Source organism: Leopardus geoffroyi, chromosome X (genome assembly GCF_018350155.1).
Source record: "Leopardus geoffroyi isolate Oge1 chromosome X, O.geoffroyi_Oge1_pat1.0, whole genome shotgun sequence".
Classification (NCBI taxonomy): domain Eukaryota; kingdom Metazoa; phylum Chordata; class Mammalia; order Carnivora; family Felidae; genus Leopardus; species Leopardus geoffroyi.
Genome location: NC_059343.1, coordinates 6,997,969 through 7,021,000, shown reverse-complemented (window position 1 = coordinate 7,021,000; position 23,032 = coordinate 6,997,969). Strand labels below are relative to the sequence as shown.

General features: G+C 49.6%; 1 protein-coding gene across 5 annotated transcripts in view; it reads right to left on the bottom strand.

Moving 5' to 3' along the window:
- SHROOM2 (shroom family member 2) overlaps nucleotides 1–23,032 on the bottom strand; it is a 158,793-nt gene that overhangs the window by 50,991 nt on the left and 84,770 nt on the right. For 4 of the 5 annotated variants that reach the window (XM_045472422.1, XM_045472423.1, XM_045472425.1 and 1 more), the window contains 3 exons: nucleotides 12,117–12,248; nucleotides 4,893–7,353; nucleotides 3,267–3,364 (listed from right to left, as the gene is read on the bottom strand). In XM_045472422.1, the coding sequence (XP_045328378.1) occupies nucleotides 3,267–3,364; nucleotides 4,893–7,353; nucleotides 12,117–12,248 (2,691 nt within the window). The remainder of the gene's footprint in view (nucleotides 1–3,266; nucleotides 3,365–4,892; nucleotides 7,354–12,116; nucleotides 12,249–23,032) is intronic. The other variant, XM_045472424.1, reaches the window with a different exon arrangement.

Genomic DNA, 23,032 nt, shown 5'->3' with positions numbered 1-23,032 from the left:
TAAAATGAAGTCATCAGAGGGGACCCTGATCCAGCCTGGTGCCTTACAAAAGATCACGACACAGACACGCGGAGGGAAGACCACGTGAGGACACGGGGAGGAGGTGGCTGTCTGCAAGTCATGAAAAAAGCCTTGGGGGAAATGAGGCTGACATCTCGAACTTGGACTTCTGGCCTCCAGAAGAGTGAGAAGACAATTTTTTTTTTTTTTTTTTGTGGATGCTACCTAGTCTCTGGTATTTTGTTACGATAGCCGGAATAAGCTACTGCATCCGACTTACGAGGGACCCCAAGTCAGCGGGGGAGCAGCTTTGCAGGAAGCAGACTTGTGCTGGCCAGAATGACGGGGCTTGGAGAGCTGGTACAAAACCTCAGAGAACAGAAGCCAGGAGACTGAGGGTCGGGTGTGGGCAGGGGACGCTGCCCACCACAGGGAAAGCTGGTACTAAGTGCATGCGATTGGATTTGCTCTCATGGGAGTGGGCTGATTTCAGATCAAACCCCCTGTCTTCCCCAGGACGCATCCAGAAGTCACCCCATCCTCTTTCCTCCAAGATTTGGAAGCACCATGTAACTTTTCACCAAAACTATACTTTATGTGTCACCTCTTCAGTGGTTAAGTATGGGTGCCTGTCCCATACTTCCCTCCTACACTGTGAGGTCCTTCGGGAGCAGAACCTTTGTCCTATTTATCTTTATATAGAACAGAACCTTGACCCTCACAAAAATGTTCTCTATGTGGTTTGCGTAAACAAGTAACTCTTATCTTGATGCCCTACTCTTGTCTCAACAGAATACAATGAAAACCATTCATTATTCTGCCCCATTATCAGATCAGTAATTTTTTTTTAAGACTTTATTTCTAAGCAATCTCTACGCCCAGTGTGGGGCTCAAACTCACAACCCCGAGATCAAAAGTACCATGCTGTACTGACTGAGCCAGCCAGGCACCCCAGTAATTCATATTTTTTATAGACACACTTATATTGTTTTAAATTCACGCAGGGCACCTGGTGGCTCAGTTGGCTGAGTGTCTGACTTCGGTTCAGGTCATGATGTCACAGTTTGTGAACCCGAGCCCCACGTTGGGCTCTGTGCTGACAGCTCAGAGCCTGGACCCTGCTTCGGATTCTGTGTCTCCCTCTCTCCCTCTGCCCTTTCCCCACTCGTGCTGTTTCTCTGTCTCTCAAAAATAAATAAAACACTTAAAAAATTTATGCAAAACATTAGGTATCTTAAAATCTTTGTATTATAGGATTTTATTTTTGGTGAGCAAAAGACAGTCCTTAACCTGAGTTTTCATTTCTTTTATTCCCAGATTTAATGTTTTCAGTACATTATTTCTTACTGATACTTCGAAAAACAAACATTCTCTGAAAAAAACTGGGAATGGCTTTTCAATGCTCCTATTCTAGAATTTCATTGAGTCCTGCCACTCTTTGAAAGTGCACACAATTCTGAAAATTGCTGGGTCTGTAGCTCAAAAGCAGAAAGCCAGAAAGCTTCTGGAACTAATTTCTTCAGGGTGGTTACACAGTCCACTAGAAGACACAGCCATGATAAATGAAGCATATGGTCCCTCCCCCTATTCCTCTTGACCCTTTCACTATTGATAGTGCCATTTACCACACACACACACACACACACACACACACACACACACTGTACATTAGAGCTATTCATTAGGACTCTGTTCACCGCAGGGGCGCTAACTCTAACCACCACACAAACCCTCTGCAGGATCAGTGAAATACATACATGGCAGGAGCACAGGGGTGAAACCAGCGAGCGCTCTCACAACTGCAACACAGCCTAGAAGTGGGCTTGGAAGAAAGAGCACAGCTGGTGCTGGGCACGTGACTCACCCAGAATGTATAGTAATAAAGCTGTGATTGTGTTTCTCAGAAACTGCTCGATTCCGTAGGTGTATTATTCAGCGGCCATTCCTTCTTACCCAGGGATTCTTGGTTTTAGCCATGCAGATAATTACACGGACTTCCTACACAAAATATCACTCGTGTCCCCTCAGAGCCACGTAAAGATTGGATACTCTCCTGTGAGGCTAACAGCACTCGAGTTTAAAGCCAAATGAAATAAAACCCCAGTATAGAAGGCTCTCAAAAGCAAACATTTAAATTGGTTATTTCTGCAACAGAACCCTGAATTTTGAGGTTAAGTGTTTAAATTTGAATATCACACCAATCACCAGATATTCTCAAAGCAGTAGAAAGATCTGTATTCGGTGACCCAATTGTGTAGTTTTATTTCCACTGTTCTATCAACCCTCTTTTTTTTTTAAATGTTTTATTTTTGAGAGAGTGTGCATGGGGGAGGGGCAGAGAGAGAGGGGCAGAGGATCTGAAGCGAGCTCTGAGCTGACAGCAGCAAGCCTAATGTGGGGGTTGAACTCACGAACCGTGAGATCCTGACCTGAGCTAAAGGGGGACGCTCAACCGACTGAGCCACCCAGGCGCCCCTATCAGCCCTCTTAAAATAAGCTGATACCACAGGTCCTACAGTATTCTACGCTTCCATCTCCCTCCCTCCTCGTGCATATCAAGGGCGAGATGACACTATTGATTCATTTACTTAATCAATCTCAATTCTATCCTCACTACAGTTAAACAGCTACACTGGCCACATTTGAGAACTATGGCACACAACGTGCTAATAACACTGCTACCATCCACCAGTCTTTCAGATCCTCTTGAGGAGCCAACGGACTTGATTTCTATTTTCGAGCTCGAAATAAGCCCAATTTAGAAAGGCTGGCTCCATTCCTTTCTGACAATCTTCCCAGGCAACTCCAATTTGGAGACCACGCCCCGGCAGCCCAGCTGTGTACTAGATCATTAAAGCATCCTTTCAACGAGCATTCTGGATAAAGCATTTCATTCAAGCACATTACACTGGATTTCTCATTCTGTGAACATAAAGAACCGTACTGTACAGAAAACACAGCAGCCATTTTAAGAACCAAAAAAAAAAAAAAAAAAAAAAAAAAGAAGCCACGACGGCATCAGAAGACATCTTCGCCCTTGAGACGCTTCTGCTGGAGGCGGCGCAGGGCTACAGGCTCTGCTCAAACGGCACCACGTCTGCAGCGGGGACGCTGAGGTGCTGGAAACTGCATCCAGTTAGCAGCCATGCTGGGTTTGGCAAAAAAACCACCAGAGGCCCAATCACGTGAACCAAGCATTCACCCACCATTGAGAAGGCCACCTCCAAGATGTCTTCTTGGCAACCCCAAACCCAGAATTCACCCACCTCGGATTAGGGCGTCCCTCCTCGGCCCGGACGGTGGCAGAAAGTTGCCTGTGCTCACCAGCGTCCCCCACTTGCTGTTGTGGTTCGATGGCAGCTTCCTGCCAAGAGCAGCACAGTGAAACTCCGAATCATCAAGCTGCCTTCCTCAAGACATCTATTATTATGAACCCCCTCATTGTGGGTTTGCCCCGCAAGCCTGTGCCGCGGAGGCGAGGACGCAGCCTGCCGCCTTGTAATGACACTCAGCCACAGGGCTCACAAGCTCCACTCTCCAAACTGTTGTTTTTTAGTGTTTATTTATTTTTGAGAGAGAGAGACAGAGAGAGAGCGAGCTGGGGAGGGGCTGAGAGAGAGGGAGACAGGATCCGAAGCAGGCTCTGCACGGACAGCACACAGCCTGACACAGGGCTTGAACCCATGGACCGTGAGATGGTGACCTGAGCCGAAATCAAGAGACAGACGCTTGGGGCACCTGGGTGGCTCAGTCGGTTAAGCATCTGACATTGCCTCAAGTCATGGTCTCACCGTCCTTGAGTTCGAGCCCCGTGTCAGACTGTGCTGACAGCTCGGAGCCTGGAGCCAGCTTCAGATTCTGTGTGTGTCTCTCTCTCTCTCCCCTCCCCTGCTTGCACTCTGTCTCTCAAAAATGAATAAACATTAAAAAAAAAAAAGGCGCTCAACCGACTAAGGCAACTAGGCACCCCCTGAATATTGTGTATTGAACCTACTACTGGTTCTTTTAAAAAAAAAAATTTTTTTTTAATGTTTATTTATATTTTGAGAGAGAGAGAGAAAGAGGCGAGATGACACTGGAATGTTTTCTTTAAGTTTTCTAGAAAGCTGAAAGTCAACTTTTAGCATTAGGACTCTTACCTTATAGAAGCGCCTGGGTGGCTCAGTCAGTGAAAGCGTCTGACTCTTGGTTTCGGCTCGGGTCACGATCTCACAGTTTGTGAGTCTGTGCCCCGCACTGGGCTCTGTGCTGACAGCATGGAGTCTGCTTGGGATTCTCCCCCCGCCCCTCCCCTGCTCCCTCAGTCGCTCTCTCTCTCAAAATAAACTTAAAAAAAAATTTAATAAAAAAAATAAAAAGAATTCTCACCTTATAAAAAGTGCAACAGTTTAATGCATTGCATGTTTAATTACATTTGTTCTGTAGGAATCTAAACATATTTGAAAAAAAATACTACAAGGAACAAGTATTAAAAATTTTAAAGGCCTCAGCATTTGAAGAGTGGCTATCGTGTATCATACACTGTCTTCACCCCTTTTCATTTCAGAGGAGAACTGACCATTTTCTAGGGTTCCCCCCAAATTCTTTACGTGGTGTTAAGGTTGGGGCAAGCTAATTATGAGGAAAGACAGCCGAAGCAAGAGACGATGGGGAGGCCGGGGACTCAAGACAGGCTCACGGATACGGAGTTAAATTGTCATGGATGTACCTGTTTAGTCCCCAGGTACCGTTCACACAAGTTGACACGAGAAGAGCCGGTGCACACAAACAATGCCCAAACGGCGGGACACAAGCGACACTGACATTGGGCCATCGTATTTTCAGGGCATCCTATATGTGCCTTAAGACAGCAGCCCGGGGCAGCTCTTCCTTGGTTGGGGCACAAACCTTACCTGTTTGTAGGGGTCTGTGGATGGTGAGGAACGGGACCTTCCATGAACGTACTGTGGCCTCTCGTGTTGATCCAGACCTGCGTCCAAGATGTCATCCGCTGAGTGATACCGCCCAGAACTCCTGGCTTCTAGAGCGTTTCTCTGTTCCCTCCAAGAGGCTTGATACTCAGCAAAGGTTCCAAGTCTCTGAGGCGGTTCTGGTTTTCCCATGTTCGCCGTTTTTCCGTGACTGCTGGGGTTCTCTCCAAGGGAGGTCGTGTGGGCCCTGTTCTGGAACCAAGGCTCTGCACCCTCGTACCCATGGCCCGCTGTCCGCGGCCTCTCCAGCTTCTCCTTCGGGAATCCACAGAGCGCTTGCCTCTGCCCAGGTCTCTGGTGAATGGGTCTGCTGCTTTCCTCAAAAAACTTGCACCTGTCGGCGAATGTGCCCACGCCGTCCTCGGACGCACCCGGGTGCCGGTGGGGGCGATCGGGCCCTGCGAGCCCCACCTCGTTCATTTTCTCGGGTTCGGAGTACGATTTCAGCTTCTGTTGCACCGTGAACCGTTTCCGGCCCCCAATGCGGGGAACGTGCGGCAGGCCCCCTCCAGACGGGGACGGCTTGGGCAGGCCCCCCTCCCAGAAGTGGGGGGCGGCATCCAGGTGTGTGCTGTGCTCCTCAGTCCGCGGCTCTGCTGACCCCGCGGGACGATCGGCCAGGCTGGGCTCCAAGTCACGGCGCTTAAAGGACGTGGCCCTCAGGACCCGGGCTTGGGCCTCCTTCAGGTGGTCTTTATAGGTGCCCCGGAAGGAACCTTCTGGGGAGGCGCCGGGGACGCCTCCTGGCTCCACCTGCCAGCCGCCGGCCTCCCGAGCCGCCTCGTCGGCCCCAGCCAGCGCCACCGTGCTTCTGCTCTTCTGCAGGTTGGCTCGGCGCATCTGGACCTCGTTCCTCAGGGTGGTGGCGAAGCGGTCGCTTCTCCGGGTGGCTCTGCCCACCTGGCCATCGAACGGGGGCGGCCTTTCGGCACCAGCTCCCGGGCCATCGTCGGGCGGGCGCGCCCCCTCCCGGGCCAGCGAGTGCAGCATAGGCGTCTTCTGAGGGGAGATCTTGCCGCTTTCTCCCGCGGCCCACAGGAAGCCGTCGGCGGCTTCCTTCCCCGCGGCTCCTGCCCCGTGCGCGGCTGTCTGTGGCTCCTCGCTTCCCACGGGGTGGCCCTTGGCTGCCTGGTCGCTCTCACGGGTGTCCGGGGCCTCCTCCTCGTGCTGGCAGATGTGACCCCAGGGCCCGTGGCCCATCCGGTGCTCAGTGGGGAGTTCGTGGGCTTCTGCGGCCCTGTCAGACTGCCAATATTCCTCGGGGCGCTGTCCCGCCTGGGCGCTTGCCTGCGGGCCCTGTCTGCTGGTCACACAGTAGTAGCGGCTCTGCGCACCGCTGTCGCCCTTCTGCTCAGTGGCACCGGGCCACCTGAGCCGAGTGGGGCCGTCGTCCCGGACACGGTGGGCAGAAGGCTCCTGGCGGCCGCCAGGGACGGCCACACAGTGCTGCTCCCTCAGCGACGAGGCGGCCCTGGGGCCGTCGTGACAGAAGGGACTCTCGTCACTGTACTGGCGCGGGTGCTGGCAGCCACAGGAGGCCTGCGGGAAACGCACGTCCGTGCTGGACAGGGAGGCCTGAAGCCGGCCGGGGGCCCCCGGGAGGCCGCCCGGCCTGTGGTCAGGGGTCGACACCCCACCGTCCAGGGGGACGTGGGGTGCAGGGCCCGAGCTCCCGACTCTCTTCCCATTGCCGGGCCGTGCCGGCCTCCACTGCTGACTGGCGGGCTCTGGTCTCCAGTCACTGCGGGGCTGGGCCCGGGGCGGGCCTGGAAAGTGCTGCACACTGGCGGTGTCTGGGAGTGGAGGGCCCTGGGCCTTCTCGTGGCTCTTGGTGGCAGCGAAGCTGTCACTGCGGAGAGGGGGAGGCGGTGGAGGAGGGGAGGAAGGTGCTTTTCTCTTATCGGGGACATACCAAACCGGTCCCAAATTTGATTTCCCAGGGGTGGCCAGCTTGGTCTCAGGACTGTCCTCTGGCCTGGGGCTTCTACTGCTGTCACGGGGGACCCGGGGTGGGAAGTACCCGAGCCTGTCCTCCAGGCCCTGGGGGTCACTGGCAGCCTGGCCCTGCCGGCCGCCCAGCCTGGAGGCCTCCCCCAGGCCCACATTGTAGAGGATGTTCTCTGCAGAGGACGCATCAGCCTTGGGCAAGGTGTGGTCGGGCGTGCTGGAGCTGGTGGAGAACGAGCCGTAAGCTGAGTCCCGCTTGCTCGGGCCGCCCAGGTGGTCGATGCTGCCATTGGACCTGGCGGCGGAGAGGCGTCCGGAGGGGTAGGGCTGGGAAGGGTGGTCCAGGCTGTCGACGCTCCCCAGGGAACTAAAGTGGTCAGAGGTACGCTGCAGATTCGTGTGCTCCCACGTGCCAGACAGGTCATGGGAGGAAGAACTAGGAGGAAAGAACCAGAGAGAAGAGTTTGCTTTTGAAGCGAGCAATAGTAAAGGGGACAAATGAGGAGAGCAGGACCAAGAACACAGCTGGCCCCACACAGAAACGTCCAGATGCCGGGGCGCCTGGGTGGCTCAGTGGGTTAAGCGTTCAACTTCGGCTCGGGTCATGATCTCACGGCTCGTGAGTTTGAGCTGCGCGTCGGGCTCTGTGCTGACAGCTCAGAGCCTGGATGGAGCCTGCTTCGGATTCTATGTCTCCCTCTCTGTCCCTCCTCTGCTCGCATTCTCTCTCTCTCTCTCTCAAAAATAAATTAACATTAAAGACATTTTTTAAAAAAGATTATTCTGTGACCCGTGAAAATGACAAGAAATTCACATCGCAGCACTCACAGATAAGCTGTGATTGGAACACAATTATGGCCATTTGTTTACACACTGTTTGTGAATACTTCTGAGCTACAGTGGCAGAGCTGGGTATCTGCAACTGACAGAGACCCATGAAGTCTAAAATATTTCCTACCTGCTCCTTCAAAGAACAAGACTGTGGACCCCGGGGTTTAGTGTATAAAAGGATCCTTGTTATGGATTACTAAAACTGAAGAAGCAATCAAATGACAGTAATTTTCTTTTTTCTTTTAAAAATTTTTTAAGTTTATTTATTTTGAGAGAGAGAGAGAGAGAGCAGGGGAGGGGCAGAGAGAGAGGGAGAGAGGGAGAATCCCAAACAGGCTCTGAGCTGTCAGCACAGAGCCCGATGTGGGGCTCGAACTCACGAACAGTGAGACCAGGACGAGTTGGATGCTTAACCCAGTGAGCCGCCCCAGTGCCCCAAATAACGATAATTTTCAAATTAAAAGGGGAAATCCAGAGATAACGTTAGTTTTCCACACCCAAATATTAAAGTACCAAGAGCTCCTCTTAACTCTCAGTTAATGGAATATTTGATAAAGGACCCAAGCCACAGGCTTTCTTAGCAAAACAAACACTGTCGTGCTCAGGGGACTCATTAACTTGACAGAGTTCACTGGAGCTGTACCTGAATGCCAAAAATACTGGCTCTGAAGCAGGATGGGGCCTAAGACAGGGAAATACAAAATCAGGTTTGTTGCTACAAGCTGGGAGATATGTTTGTTAAGGAATCAGTTATTCTATGAGGTAGTGACAGTGTATATAGGAGGCTAATGGCTCTCGATGGTAAAACTACTTATCCAAGCATGTTAAAAATGCTTCTGTGGGGAGCCTGGGTGACTCAGTCAGTTGAGCATCCCACTCTTGATTTTGGCTCAGATTATGATCTTACAGTTTGTGGTTTCAAGCCCCGTGTGGGGCTCTGAGCTGGCAGCGTGGAGCCTGCTTGGGATTCTCTGTCTCCTTAGCTCTCTACCCATTCCCCTACTCACTCTCTCTCTCTCTCTCTCAAAAATAAACATTTAAAAAAAGAAAAACTGGTTTCATTAAAGTTCAACAAAGCTGGAACATTCAGGCTTCAAGGTAAGAAACAAAAAACAAGAAAAACTACCACAACCCTGGCGACTTTAGGTTTGGGGAGAACCAGGATGAAAGGGAAAACTGTGTGATTAGGGCAAGGACACAGGAGACCGAACTGGCTAAATCACTCTTAAAACAAACACAAGGGTTGGGATGAGCACTGGGTGTTGTATAGAAACCAATTTGACAATAAAATTCATATATTGAAAAAAAATAAATAAAACAATAAAATAAAATTGCAACCCACTCTCCAAAAAAAAAAAACAAAAACAAAAACAAAACACAAGGGGCCTGGGTGGCTCAGTGGGTTAAGCGTCCGACTCTTGATGTTGGCTCAGGTCATGGTCTCAGGGTTTGTGAGTTGGAGCCACAAGTCGGGCTCTGGGCTGACAGCACAGAGCCTCCCTGGGATTCTGTCTCTCCCTCTCTCTCTGCCCCTCCCCTGTTCTTGTGTGCTCACTTGCTCGCTCTCTCTCTCAAAATAAACAAACATTTAGAAAAGCACATCACTGACCATTTATAAAACAAACAAATGAACGAGAGAACCAACGAAAACACACAACAAGGGCTCCATCTACAAGCTCTGAGGATACGGCAGCTACCGGGGACAGTGACATTGTCCTGAAGGCAGGGGACCGTTGGCTTGTATACCCTTTCCTAAAAGGACAGAGCAGTGCCCTTCTCAGACAGAACAGGAGGCGGTTCTCCTGCACCCTCCCCTCAGTGCCCTGGAGGTGATTTCCCTGTCACATTTGAGGTCCGGGCAGCTATAAATAGTGCCCAGCACCGTTCCCACACGCATGTGGGCAGCAAACGTGATTCTTTCATCAACAAACCACCAAATGGGCTTAATGGAAATCGTATTACTTTACGTCACTTTGATAATGAAAATAAAAGGCCCACTTTTCACTTAAGTTTTACTACTCAGTTGAGAATCTGTGGTTTTTCCAAAATACCCTGGACTCCAAATACCATCATCTCTTGTCATTTTCAACAGGTCAATGCGTTGAGATGTACTGCCTTCACAGAAGTACTTCAGAAGGTTGTAGCAGACCGGTGTTTACTAACGATCAAAAACTGATCTTGAGATGGTTACGTTAGCTCTACACACACAGGCACAAATGCCCTTCCATAACAGATACGCACGCACACTCACATACACAAACACATACATTCAAGCACACACGCGCATGCATGCACTTACATACATGTGCACACGCCACACTTACAGATACACCTGTACATATACATACATATACACGCTCATACATGGGCTCGCACACACCCAAAGCCACCCTGCTTAAAAAATATTAAGTTTACTTATTTATTTTGGGGTGGGGGGAGAGAGGGTGAGAGGGAGACAGAGACAATCCCAAGCAGGCTCTGCACTGTCAGTGAGAAGCCCGAAGCTGGGCTTGAAGCATGAGATCGTGACCTGAGCCGAAGTCGGACGCTTAACCCACTGAGGCAGGCAGGCGCCTCCCCCCTCTCTAAAAAATTTTTTTAAGTTTATTTATTTATTTTGAGAGAGGGAGACACAGCCATCATCCTTTTAATATGAGACTTGTGAGGACGCTGGCCACTCACCCAAGGTGGCCAGGAGAGGCCTCCTCCAGCCAACACCCCTTTGGTGTGGCCACACACCTGCCTGACACATTAGCCCTTCTGACCCTGCAATGTGGACTCCAGGTAGCCCAGAACTCCCCCTACATCCACTGACCTACAACTCCCAGCATCTGGGTCTCCCGCTCAGTGGGAAAGCACCCCTGGGCCCCCGAGGCTGGAGGGCACCCTGGCATGTGGGCTGTGAAGCCCTGATTTCCTCTATAAGGAGAACCCTGGGGGCTGGGGAGAGGGTGTTGATGCTTAAGAAAATGGCCTGGGAGCCTCGCTCGAATACACTTGCCAAACCCTTAGGCAGATCCTGTCTTCTTTTTCTTAAGTTTTTTTAATGTTTATTTATTTTTGAGAGACAGAGAAAGACAGAGTGTGAGGGGGGAGGGGCAGCGAGAGAGGGAGACACAGAATCCCAAGCAGGCTCCAGGCTTTGAGCTGCCAGCACAGAGCCTGACGAGGGGCTCGAACTCACGGACCGTGAGATTATGACCTGAGCCACCCAGGCGCCCCGCTTCTGCCTTCTAATGTGTACGTAAAACTCTCAGAAGAAAGGTGCTTGCTGTAGGCACATGGGTGGACGGACAGCCCTCCCACTCAGCTCAGGACCACTGACCTGGCTGGCCCAAAGGGATTCAGCCCAAAAAGGTAAGTCCCCAAGCTCCTGATTTATTAAACAACGTAAATGAGAAAGCACACTTGTTCATCCTTGCTCTTGGTGTTTTAGTTTTTGTTTTCTTTTTTTTTTTTAATGTTTATTATTATTTTTTGTTTGAGAGAGACACACACACACACACACACACACACACACACACACACACACACAGAGACAGAGACACAAAGTGTGGGCAGGGGCGGGGGAAGAGAGAGAGGGAGACACGGAATCCAAAGCAGGTTCCAGGCTCTGAGCTGTCAGCATAGAGCCTGACATGGGGTTTGCGAACCACGAGATCATGACCTGAGCCGAAGTCAGATGCTTAACCAAATGGGCCACCCAGGTGCCCCTAGTTTTTGTTTTCAAGGCTTGGACACCTACCTACCCAGTGAAGAATTTAGACATTTCTACTGGTAATGGTGTGTCAGCAGCTTTTCCTCATCAGAAAAAAAGCCTGTGACTGTTGATTTCGGCTCAGGTCATGATTGTACTGTTTGTGAGTTAGAGACCTGCATGGGGCTCTGTGCTGACAGTGCAGAACCTGCTTGGGATTCTCTCTCTCTTCCTCTCTCTCTGCTCCTCCACCACTGGCACGGTGTCTCTCTCTCTCTCTCTCTCAAAATAAATAAATTAAAAAAAAAAAAAGAGGGGTGCCTGGGTGGCTCAGTTGGTTAAGCATAGGACTTTGACTCAGGTCATGATCTCGCCGTTCATGAATTCAAGCCCCAAATCGGGCTCTATGCTGACTGCTCAGAGTCTGGAGCCTCCTTCAGATTCTGTGTCTCCCTCTCTCTCTCTGCCCCTCCTCTGCTCACTCTTTGTCTCTCTGTCTCAAAGATAGATAAATGTTAAAAAAAAAAGAAAAAAGAAAAGAAAAGAAAAGGAAAGAAAAGAAAAGAAAATCACGCTGAAGTCAAGAAAGGTGCTGTTGTGGCAGGGCTGGGAAGTCATGGATGTTGGTGGAATGTCGAACACCGTCCATCCCAGTGGGAAACAGTGCCTACCTGGGGTGGTGACGGCCGTGCCAGGAAGGACAGGAGCTGGCAGAGGGGAACGGAGATGTTGATGTGTCGGGGTGGCTATCAGAGAACTTGGTGGCATGCCAGGAGTGAGGCCTCCAGCTCAGCTCATTCTTCCTGAAAAAAACAAAAAAACAAACAAACAAAAAAACACAGACAACTCAGGAATTGCAGATAAAGGACAACCCTGTGCCAAGATGGGAGTGAGACACGGAAATACGTTACACCTACTCCCGCGTGACTGATAGCATTGCTTCCAGGGCTTTCCACGGTATCTGGATATGAAAAATTGTTAACTTTTATTAATGCAGAACCCATCCTAAGGCAGAGTGAGAGTCATGAGCTCCAAAATGTGAACTAAGCCTTATTCTTCAATTTTTGCTCTAAACAGGTAAATAAATCTGTCCTCGCCTCAGCCATCAGTAGGACCCCGGAAGGACTCTTCTGTCTTTCCTGTTTCAGCATAGCTATGCACACAGCCGTCAGCCTCCTTGAGGAGGAGAGATGCACTAGAGAGAAGTGCAGGGGGTCCCCAGCTCAGCCGGGTCACACACAGTTTAGACCACTTCCTTTTTTTTTTAAAGTTTATTTATTTATTTTGAGAGAGAGACAGAGAGCAGGGGAGGGGCAGAGAGAGAGAGAGAGAGAGAGAGAGAGAGAGAGAATCCTGAGCAGGTTCTGCACTGTGAGCACAAAGCCCATTGCCGGGCTCGAACTCCTGCACCGTGAGATCACGACCTGAGCCAAAATCAAGAGTCAGATGCTTAACCGACTGACCCCCAGGCGTCCCTGGATGACTTCTATTTACTCACTTCACTAAGTAAACGCAGACATCTTGACATTAACTGAGACTAGCAGAGGCGCATTCATTCCTCTGAGCCTCTCAGAGTGTCTGTGAAGTCAGCTAAGGGTCCCCATCGTGTGAATTCATGATGCCCTAGAACGATGGCTCTAGTCCGTTCAGCCAGGACTTGTGAACACAGTATGCAGCGTCTTCCTGGGCTCCTGCACCCCTGTCTGCACCCTCCCATCGGTGGCTTATTCCTTTTTTGGCTACACCGCCTGGGAACGATAAGGGAGGTTCAGTCGCAAATCCCTACAGCTGCCATGTAAATGTTCACAGAGCATCCAAGAGAACGGTGGTGTGTGAGGAGAGGCACGCATCTGCTTCTCCCAGTCTCCATGGTCTCCACGTCTCCAATTTGGGACGGAACTCGATCACTGTGGCCAGTCTGCAGCTCAAGAGGCTCAAACTGAGCCTCTCTAGGTGCTTGACAGAGAGCAGACATTCTTCCAGGCAGGCAACGAGATTAAAGGATATTAATGTTAAAAGCATATTAAAGAAACCCGGGGTGCTTGAGTGGCTCAGTCAGTTGAGCGTCTGATCCTTGACTTCGGCTCAGGTCATGATCCCAGCGTCATGAGATTGAGCCCCACGATGGGCTCTGGGCTGGGTGTGGAGCCTGCTTGGGACTCTCTCTCCTCCTCTGTCCTTGCCCTGCTCGTGTGTTCTAACACACACACTCTCTCTCAAAACAGTAGTAAAGAGGATTAAAGAAATCTGAAAAGTATGCATAACTTAAACCTTCTGACAACTCACGGGGCGCCCGAGTGGCCGAGTCACTTAAGTGTCTGACTCTTGATTTTGGCGCAGGTCGTGACCTCACGGTTCCTGTGTTCCAGCCACGCTGACAGTGTGGAGCCTGCTTGGGATTCTCTCTCTCTCCCTCTCTCTCTCTGCGCCTCCCTCAAAAACAAATACATAAACGTTAAAATAAAAACGTTCTGACAACTCATACTTAAGGAGGAAAAGTAGATGGGTGGCAAAATGTGGAATGTGTTGACTTCAGGAGTTTACCCATGAACAAGAGCAAAAAAAACGGACAACTTCATCACACCACAGAAGTAAGGGGATTGCAATCCCAAACTGTACCTCATCGAGTTTCTCCAAATCCTCGTGAGGAAGGTTCTGGCTACGTGAGTCTCGTGTTCAGATGGCATTTTCTGTGCTATCGCATCAAGGATGTGTTTCATCTTCCTTTATACTTAATTAACGAAGGAAATAAACTAGACTGAGAGTGGAGGCAAAGGAAACAAATAAAAAAAAAAGGAAGCCTGAAAAAGAAAACGCCTTATAATCTGTGGCAACATCTTCCAACCCAGCACATGGCAAGACTGGGGTATGTGCTGGCTGACTTGGGGGGAGGGGGGCAGCAGGGCTCCAAGAGTGCACGCACTCCCTCCTTTTTAAAAAGACAATACAGGGGTGGCTGGGTGGCTCGGTCTCAGGTCATGATCTCACAGTCCGTGAGTTCGAGCCCCGCGTTGGGCTCTGTGCTGACAGCTCAGAGCCTGAAGCTTGCTTCGGATTCTGTCTCTCTCTCTCTCTCTCGCTGCCCCTCCCTTGCTCATGTTCTCTCGCTCTCTCAAAAACAGCTAAACATTAAAAAATAAAATAAAAAGATAACACATATAGTTGCATGTCTATTTCAAGAAGACATAGTTGACAACCACAGTAGAAATTAAGAGCTTTTAAAAAAAAAAAAAACAAATCACCCAGTGAAAAGGTTGTACCTATAAGCTACACATAAGGATATTCTGGCTATTGGGGATAGTGACGTTTTCCTAAAACATAATGGGCTTTTCATCAGGTCCTTTGAATTTCCTAGTGCATAATGAATGTACTTGGGAAGGTTCCAGCTACCTTCTGTTTCTCAGCCCCTCTGACTACCTAAAACGGCTGGGATTCATGCCGATAAGAGAGAGGACGACGTTCTGGACCCGAAAGTGTTCTTTCAATCACAATGCTGTGAGGATGCTGGTCCGGCAGGCTGTGGGGAAAGAGCTCTCTGGCGCCACCTAGTGGTCTCACACAGCCACTGTCCCCTCTGGCTGCGTTTCAGTCAGACCCAGATGAACAGAAACAAGAACAGATTTAAGGTCTTCATTTTCACAAGATCGTGGCCTTTCTTCTCGCACAAGATACACACTCAGGTGGCTTTAAGCCATTCAGCCGCCAGAAATGTGGGGGCCCTGAGGAGTGCACAGGCCACAGGATGTGCCCGGACAGGAGAGCACAAGTCCCCAGTTTGAGGGCCTGGGTGAAACCACTATGCCATACTTGGTTCTTAGTGGTATCCACCCTGGCCACCCGCAGAGCCACGAGCATTAGAAGTGAGTAAATGCCGGGTGTTGGGGTGGCTCAGTTGGTTAAGCATGCGACTCTTGTCTTCCGCTCAGGTCATGATCTCTCACGGCTCGTGAGTTCAAGCCCCACATCGGGCTCTGTGCTGACGGTGCAGAGCCTGCTTGGGATTCTCTCTCTCTCCCTCTCTCTCTGCCCCTCCCCTGCTCCCTCTGTCTCTCTCACACACAAAGTAAATAAATAAACTTAAAAAATTTTTTTAAAAATAATAAAATACAGAGGTGCCTGGGTGGCTCAGTCGGTTAAGCGTCTCTGACTTCAGTTCAAGTCATGATCTCACCGTTTGTGAGTTCGAGCCCCGCATCGGGATCCGTGCTGACAGCTCGGAGCCTGGAGCCTGCTTCGGATTCTGTGTCTCCCTCTCTCTCTGCCCCTCCCCTGCTCATGCTCTGTCTCTCTGTCTCAAAAATAAACATTAAAATTTTTTTAAAGTAATAATAAAATACAATGAAATTTCAACAAAATTGTACCGACATTCTTCTCAAAGCTAGAACAAACAATCCTAAAATTTGTATGGAACCACAAAAGCCCCGAATAGCCAAAGTAATATTGAAAAAGAAAACCGAAGCAGGAAGCATCATAATCCCAGACTTTAGCCTCTATTACAAAGCTGTAATCATCAAGACGGTATGGTATTGGCACAAAAACAGACACACAGACCAATGGAATAGAATAGAGAACCCAGAATTGGACCCACAAATGTATGGCCAATTAATCTTTGACAAAGCAGGAAAGAGTATCCAATGGAAAAAAGACAGTCTCTTTAGCAAATGGTGCTGGGAGAACTGGACAGCAACATGCAGAAGAATGAAACTAGACCATTTCTCACACCATACACAAAGTAAACTCAACATGGATGAAAGACCTAAACATGAGACAGGAAGCCATCAAAACCCTAGAGGAGGAAGCAGGCAACGACCTCTTTGACCTCAGCCCCAGCAATTTCTTGCTCAACACATCACCAAAGACAAGGAATTAAAAGCAAAAATGAACTATTGGGACCTCATCAAGATAAAAAGCTTCTGCACAGTGAAGGAAACCATCAACAAAACAAAAAGGCAACCAATGGAATGAGAGAAGATATCTGCAAAGGACATATCAGATAAAGGGCTAGTACCCAAAATCTATACAGAACTTATCAAACTCAGAACCTGAAAAACAAATAATCCACTGAAGAAATGGGTGGAAGACATGAACAGACACTTCTCCAAAGAAGACCTCCAGATGGCCAACTGACACATGAAAAGATGCTCAACGTCACTCACCATCAGGGAAAAACAAATCAAAGCCACACTGATATACCACCTCACACTGGTCAGGGTGGCTAAAATGAACAAATCAGGAGACTATATAGATGCTGGAGAGGATGTGGAGAAACAGGAACCCTCTTGCACTGTTGGTAGGAATGCAAACTGGTGCAGCCGCTCTGGAAAACAGTGTGGAGGCTCCTCAAAAAATTAAAAATAGAACTACTCTATGACCCATCAATAGGCCTAGGAATTTATCCAAAGGATACAGGAGTGCTGATTCATAGGGGCACATGTACCCCCATGTTTATAGCAGCGCTATCAACAATAGCCAAATTATGGAAAGAGCCTAAATGTCCATCAACTGATGAATGGATAAAGAAGATGTGGTTTATATATACAATGGAATACTACTTGGCAATGAGAAAGAATGAAATCATGCCATTTGGAGCAATGTGGATGGAACTGGAGGGTATTATGCTGAGTGAAATAAATGAGTCAGAAAATGACAGATACCGTATGTTTTTGCTCATATGTGGATCTTGAGAAACTTAACAGAAGAGCATGGGGGAAGAGAAGGAAAAAAATAGTTACAGAGAGGGAAGGAGGCAAACCATAAGAGACTCTTAAATACAGAGAACAAACTGAGGGTTGATGGAGGGGGGGAGAGGGGAAAATGGGTGATGGGCCTTGAGGAGGGCGCTTGTTGGGATGAGCACTGGGTGTTGTATGTAAGCGACGAACCATGGGAATCTACCCCAAAACCAAGAGCACGCTTTACACACCGTATGTTACACAATTTGACAGTAAATTATATTACAAAGATTAAAAAAAAAAAAAGCATTCCCTCTGGAAAAAAAATAATAAATAAAATAAAAACAAAGAAGGGAGTAAATGCAAAATGGCATACAGCAAACCAGTCCTGAATCACTCCTTCCTGTGGGATGTCTGCTACGGTCGAGACAGCCCCAAGACAAATATCGAACAGGAATGAATAGGGACGCTACCGAAAGAATGCTTCCTCCTTGGCCGCAGTCAGATGTAAGCCAACTGGAGAGACCAGTAAGGAAGCCCATTCTGGGAAGGAGAAACACAGAGGGTGATTTCTGGCCTTGCAAACAGCCATGAGGGGCGAATGGGAGCGCTAGAGCCACAAAGGCCTGTGCAGCCCAACCCAGAGATGCCGAAGGTCCTGCTTCTGAGCAGGTGCTGTGGGCAGGGACGTGACAGATGGACCAGCAACGCCCCACGTTGAGCCTGGGGCTGCGCAATCCCAGAATCACTGGATAGGCAGTGGGGCTTCGTCCGTGCTCACACCAGGCCAGGGTCAGCCCAGTGTATATAGGAAAGGAATCCTGTTTGTTCAAAAGGCTGTTGATGTTTGGAACCCTTAAAACACATGCTTATTGCAGAAACTACGGAATATTTAAAAATTAAAAGGCCAAAAAGACGCCCAAGGAAAAGAAGCCATGATCTAAAGACAGCCCTCTGCACGACCTCCTCTCTGTCTCTAGACAATTTGGAGAAGCCTGCAGACTCCCTGTCTCCATTTCACTCTGCGGCCCGCCTGGTTTTGGGAGTATTCTCTCATGCCACTGTCACACTTCCCAAATGGCACCTCTAATCAGTGCTTACTATTCCTTTCATATAAATACAGAAAAGCCATAGTACTGGCTACGAACATTTTCTGCTCCTACAGATGAAATTATTTATCCTAATAAGGGTTGTTCCCCCAAAGCCTTTCCCACAAATTACATACCAAGATTAATAAAAATTTACGTCAATTTTTAGAAATAATTTTATAAGCGAGGTAGTCTTTGGGGGATTTTTGGAAGGATAGGGTTTACACCACAAATATGAAAAATGCTAGCATATCATTTAAAATTAAGAATGAATCCAGGGGCGCCTGTGTGGCTCAGTCGGTTAAGCGTCTTGCTTTGGCCCAGGTCATGATCTCATGGTTCGTGAGTTCGAGCCCTGCATCGGGCTCCATGATGACAGCTCAGAGCCTGGAGCCTGCTTTAGATTCTGTGTCCCCCTCTCTCTCTGCCCCCCTCCCCTGCTCGTGTGCACTCTCTCTCTTAAAAAAGGAATTATTAAAATAAATGGTTCAGTGAAATGTTTGTCATTCTCATAAAGAACAGAATCCCTTCCTTGCCTAAAAAAAATTTCCTGAGTGCTGGGTTATTTTCATAGCCTTTTAGAATGAAGCCAACAGGCACCACCTCACAAAACAAACAGTCTGTGCTTGGTCACCACAAGCTGCGTCAGCCTGACTGTACCGGACCCGCTGGCTGGGAGGCCGGGGAGGCCAGAGGGGGAGGCCAGGTGCCTTGGCTTTGGGTGTGCATTGTGCCGGGGGTTATGATGGGATCTGGGGCTTTTAGGCAACCCTGGGGTTGGGGAAGGCTCCTTGGCGGGAGGAAATCAATAGTGATCCCTTGGGGGCATCTTAGAGAAAAGAATCGGGGGGCCCGAGGGGGGAAGAGGCCTGGATTTCAGAGAAGGGGTGGTCTGGGCAGGACTGCAAAGGTGCCTCGGTGACCCGTGGGTGAGAGGAACAGCCCTGTGTGAAGACTTTAGAATTCAAGGAAAGGAGGGGGTACAGGCCAGCAGGGGAGGTGGAAGGTGGTGGCGGGGGGGGGGGAGCGTGCACTGGAGAGGGTGACTGCAAGCACCCTTTTTAGTCCTTCAAAAGGAAACACATAAAAACCAGCACTCTACAAACACAAAATGAACCTTGTTCTGACCCAGCCAAGCCTGTGGATGACTATGTCCTGACCAGCCTCTCCCTCTGCTGGTCTGTCTACCTCCTGCCAGATCAATCTCCTAGCTACGCTGCTCTAGACAGCTCTTGCTCTCACTCTGGAACCTTCAACTGCTCCCAGCTGCCACAGGAGCCCAAGCTCCCACATTCTCAGGCATCTAGCCAAGCTGTGGTCTGGAGGGTGTCCCTGGGCCAGCAGCGTGGGCATCAGCTGGAGACACATGTGGGCAGGCTGGTGGCCTTGCACTAGCCCTCCCGGCAGCTCAGAGGCAAGCTCAGGCCCAGCACCGTTCTGCCCCCAGCTACCTAGTCATCCGTCCCCCTGCAGTCCGTTTGCCTGCACCCCCTCTGCCCTTCCCTGGTATTGCCGACGTAGGACCAGATTTGCGGCTCAAACCTGGCTCAGCCTTCCAAGGGCAGGTCAGTGGCCCAGCCTCAGGTGAGACTCTGCTGCAGTCTGCTTCCCGGCCTCCTCACATCTGTTGGCTCACCACCTGTCACAGCTTTCCCAATCCAGGCCTATGAGAGCACCCTCAGCAGGCAGCTCCTGGACGGCAGGACCGAATGGTATGATTGCACGGAGCGCTTCTAACATGTTACACAAATGTATGAAGACACAGGGCCGAGCACTCGAGAAACGGCAAAGGGCTCCCTTCCCCGGCGGTGGTCAGACAACATACTGCTGTGGACGGTGATGTCATGCTGGCTTGAATCCATATAGTCCTATGGGATGCGAGCCACGGAGTTCCTGCCTTTATACATGAGAAGAATTAAGATAAAAATTCCCAAATGGCCTAAAGAGCTGAGACTGATACAGGACATCAAAGCTGCATTTGGAACAAACGCCAGGCTGAGAGGCAGCATTCCCACAGGATGAAAGAGGCAGGGCGCCTCTCCACGGGCCCGGGGCACCCCTGGTCCTTCCCCTTCCCCCAGTAAGGGCGGGTGCATGGTTCGTCTTTCAGCCTTCGGCGTCCTTCCCGGGTGCTTCCGCAGAGAAGCCTGTGCACAAATGTCACATAACGGGGGCGTCTGGGTGGATCAGTCGGTAAAGCGTCTGACTCTTGATTTTGGTCCCCGTGCTGACAGCACAGAGCTTGCTTGGGATTCTGTGTCTCCCCCTCTCACCGTGTCAAATAAACATTAAAAAGATACATATATTTTTTTAATGTCACATAATGAACGCAGGCAGAACTGGAGCAGACCAAAACGATTTGGTTTTTCTACTAACTTTTAAAATCTTCAGGTCAGTAAATCTATTCGTGTAAGAAAAAAGGGGAAAAAAGACTATCTCACCCACCTGTGTTCACAGTACAGCTCCTCGAGGGACTAATGCCCGAGCAAGTTCAACTGAGTGTTTCAGAAGGGCGCCAGCCCAACCTACTGGCTACATTTCAAGAGAATGGATTTTCTGGCAAAGAAACTCAGGGTATTCAAATGTGCAACCATTAGTAAAACTAATTATAAATAGCTCTAAGCATTAGCAACAGTGCTGATGAGTCATATATGAAAGAAGTAAAAAAAAAAAAAAAAAAACCTTTCTCTGCATGTCTTAACATATCAGAAACCATCGATGTTTGCACGATAAACTTTATAAACATCACTTACACGCTTTGCAATGAAAAACAAAATCTTAACTTTGTTCCACTTTCTATTTGACTTAGAATATGAAATAACCTCACTTAATTGGAAATTCACCTGATTAAATTGGTCAAGCCATACAATGAGCCTAAATTGGAATAGAAGCAACTTTTCCCAAAATAAAACAACTCTGATCTGCATGGTTTTCTTTTTTCTCCTGATTCCATTTAATAACAAAGAATGGAAAACAGCCCCAAGACAGGGTGTCTGTCCAGCGTAAGTCTCTGGGTTTCCTCTGTCTAATAAGAAAATGAGCATTTGCAAACGGCTGTAACCCCCAACATGCTGGAACTAGAAACTTTTCCCCGGAGACTCGAACAAATGATGGCAGACCCTTCGAAAGCACAGGTTTTTGCCGACACCCCCACCAAGGCACACACCCTCCAGCAAAACACATATATGGTTTCTGGCCCAGGAAGAGCTCCTGGGAGGGAAGCGGGGAGGAACGAAGCCTGCCGACGCCCTAGCCCTGCCTGTAATCCTGCCGCATCGCCACGCATAGCTGCTTCCAAGAACATCGGTGCCAACCAACGTCAGGGCTGCGTGCAGACCCACCTGCTGCAGGATAGCTCCAAGGAGCCAGGAGCAGAGGGGCTCCCAGCACAACACAGGGGCGGTGCGGAGTTCACTGCAGCTTAGTGGCATCCAGAAAACAAAGCAGGCTGCAAGAAATGTGCTGCTAGCGAGCACAGCTGTTGTCACTAGATTTGAAAGTCCCTTTCTTGAAATCTCTAACTCGGCCCGAAGTCTGGCTAACCCTTTCAGCCTCCAGAGAAGAACCTCTACCCTTGGGTGTTAATCTGCTCCTGAACGCAAGCTTAGGGGCTGTAATTAGAGACACAAAAGGATTTAGGGCCGCCGGCAAAGAGGCAGAAAATCACATGAACCAACCCTATCGATAATCCGGACCCGGCAAAACTACCTGCAACACCGGATGGTGGTTTGAGAGTACCATAAATGAGGAGGTGGGCAGGCATGCTTCGTTGTAACCAAAACTATCTGTTCCCATACAAAGTTGGAAAAAAAAAAAAAAAAAAAAAGCCAGAGCAGTTGCAAGCTTTCCAAGGTAATGGATAGCGTGGTATTCAAAAGAAATTTTCCCGAGGATATTTGAAATTACATGTACATTTTAGAAGCTAAGGCTATGGTAATTTGCCTCCAAAGAGAGAGAGGAGGACTGTGTCCCAGCACTCTTCATGCCGTTTCAGTGCACATTCGAAAGGATCAGAGCGCAGCAGCCTTAACCCCAGGTCTGAGCAAGACGCCCCCTTTCCCAACACGCTGTGCGCATCACACAGACCCTGAGCACATCTCCCACAACCGAGGCTGATCTACTCGGCTAGTAGGATCAGGAAAATGCCATAAGTGACCCAGTTTCTGGTGTTCACCTGTTCCGAGCCCATCTTAGGCCATGGTGTACCCTCTGTGCCTGCCCAGGACAACAGCTGTGGCTGTCTGTGAAAACAGGGGCACAGGAGCCACTCCAGACCCGCCCGGCAGCCCTCCCAGGGAGGTGGCCTGGACACACAGGACAAAGGTGCAGATGATGACTGTCAGCGACACGGAAGAAAAGGTTACCGCATCCGCCCCGAACTTTCCCGTGAGTAGCACTTCCTTCCTCCGCTAAGCAAAGTGGGAACAACAGAGTAGCCCGGAGGGAAGACCTAGGCAGGAGCTTTCGGCTCAGCCTCTCTTCATGGCCTAACAGTTCACCTGACTCCCGGGCAGACACCCCCGCCCCCTCCCTGACCACCTGGGCATCGTGCAGGAGAACAGATGTGCACTTGGTGGGGATCACGGTCACCGGTCTCTGTTTCCAGCTGACCCCACATGGGGAGAAAGGAAGCGCTCTCTCTCTTGTGTCTGGGAAAGAAACTTCACAGGGAGAGATAAGAGCCACTCGCACCTCCTGACTCACCTTCCCTTCCCGGCTCCTAAGCGATGACAAGATAGCACTGCCCACGGCCCAGGAAACCAGACGCCACGGCTTTGTCCGAGCGGCCCCCCTCGATCCCATCCTGCCTGCTCGCTCCCCTGATCA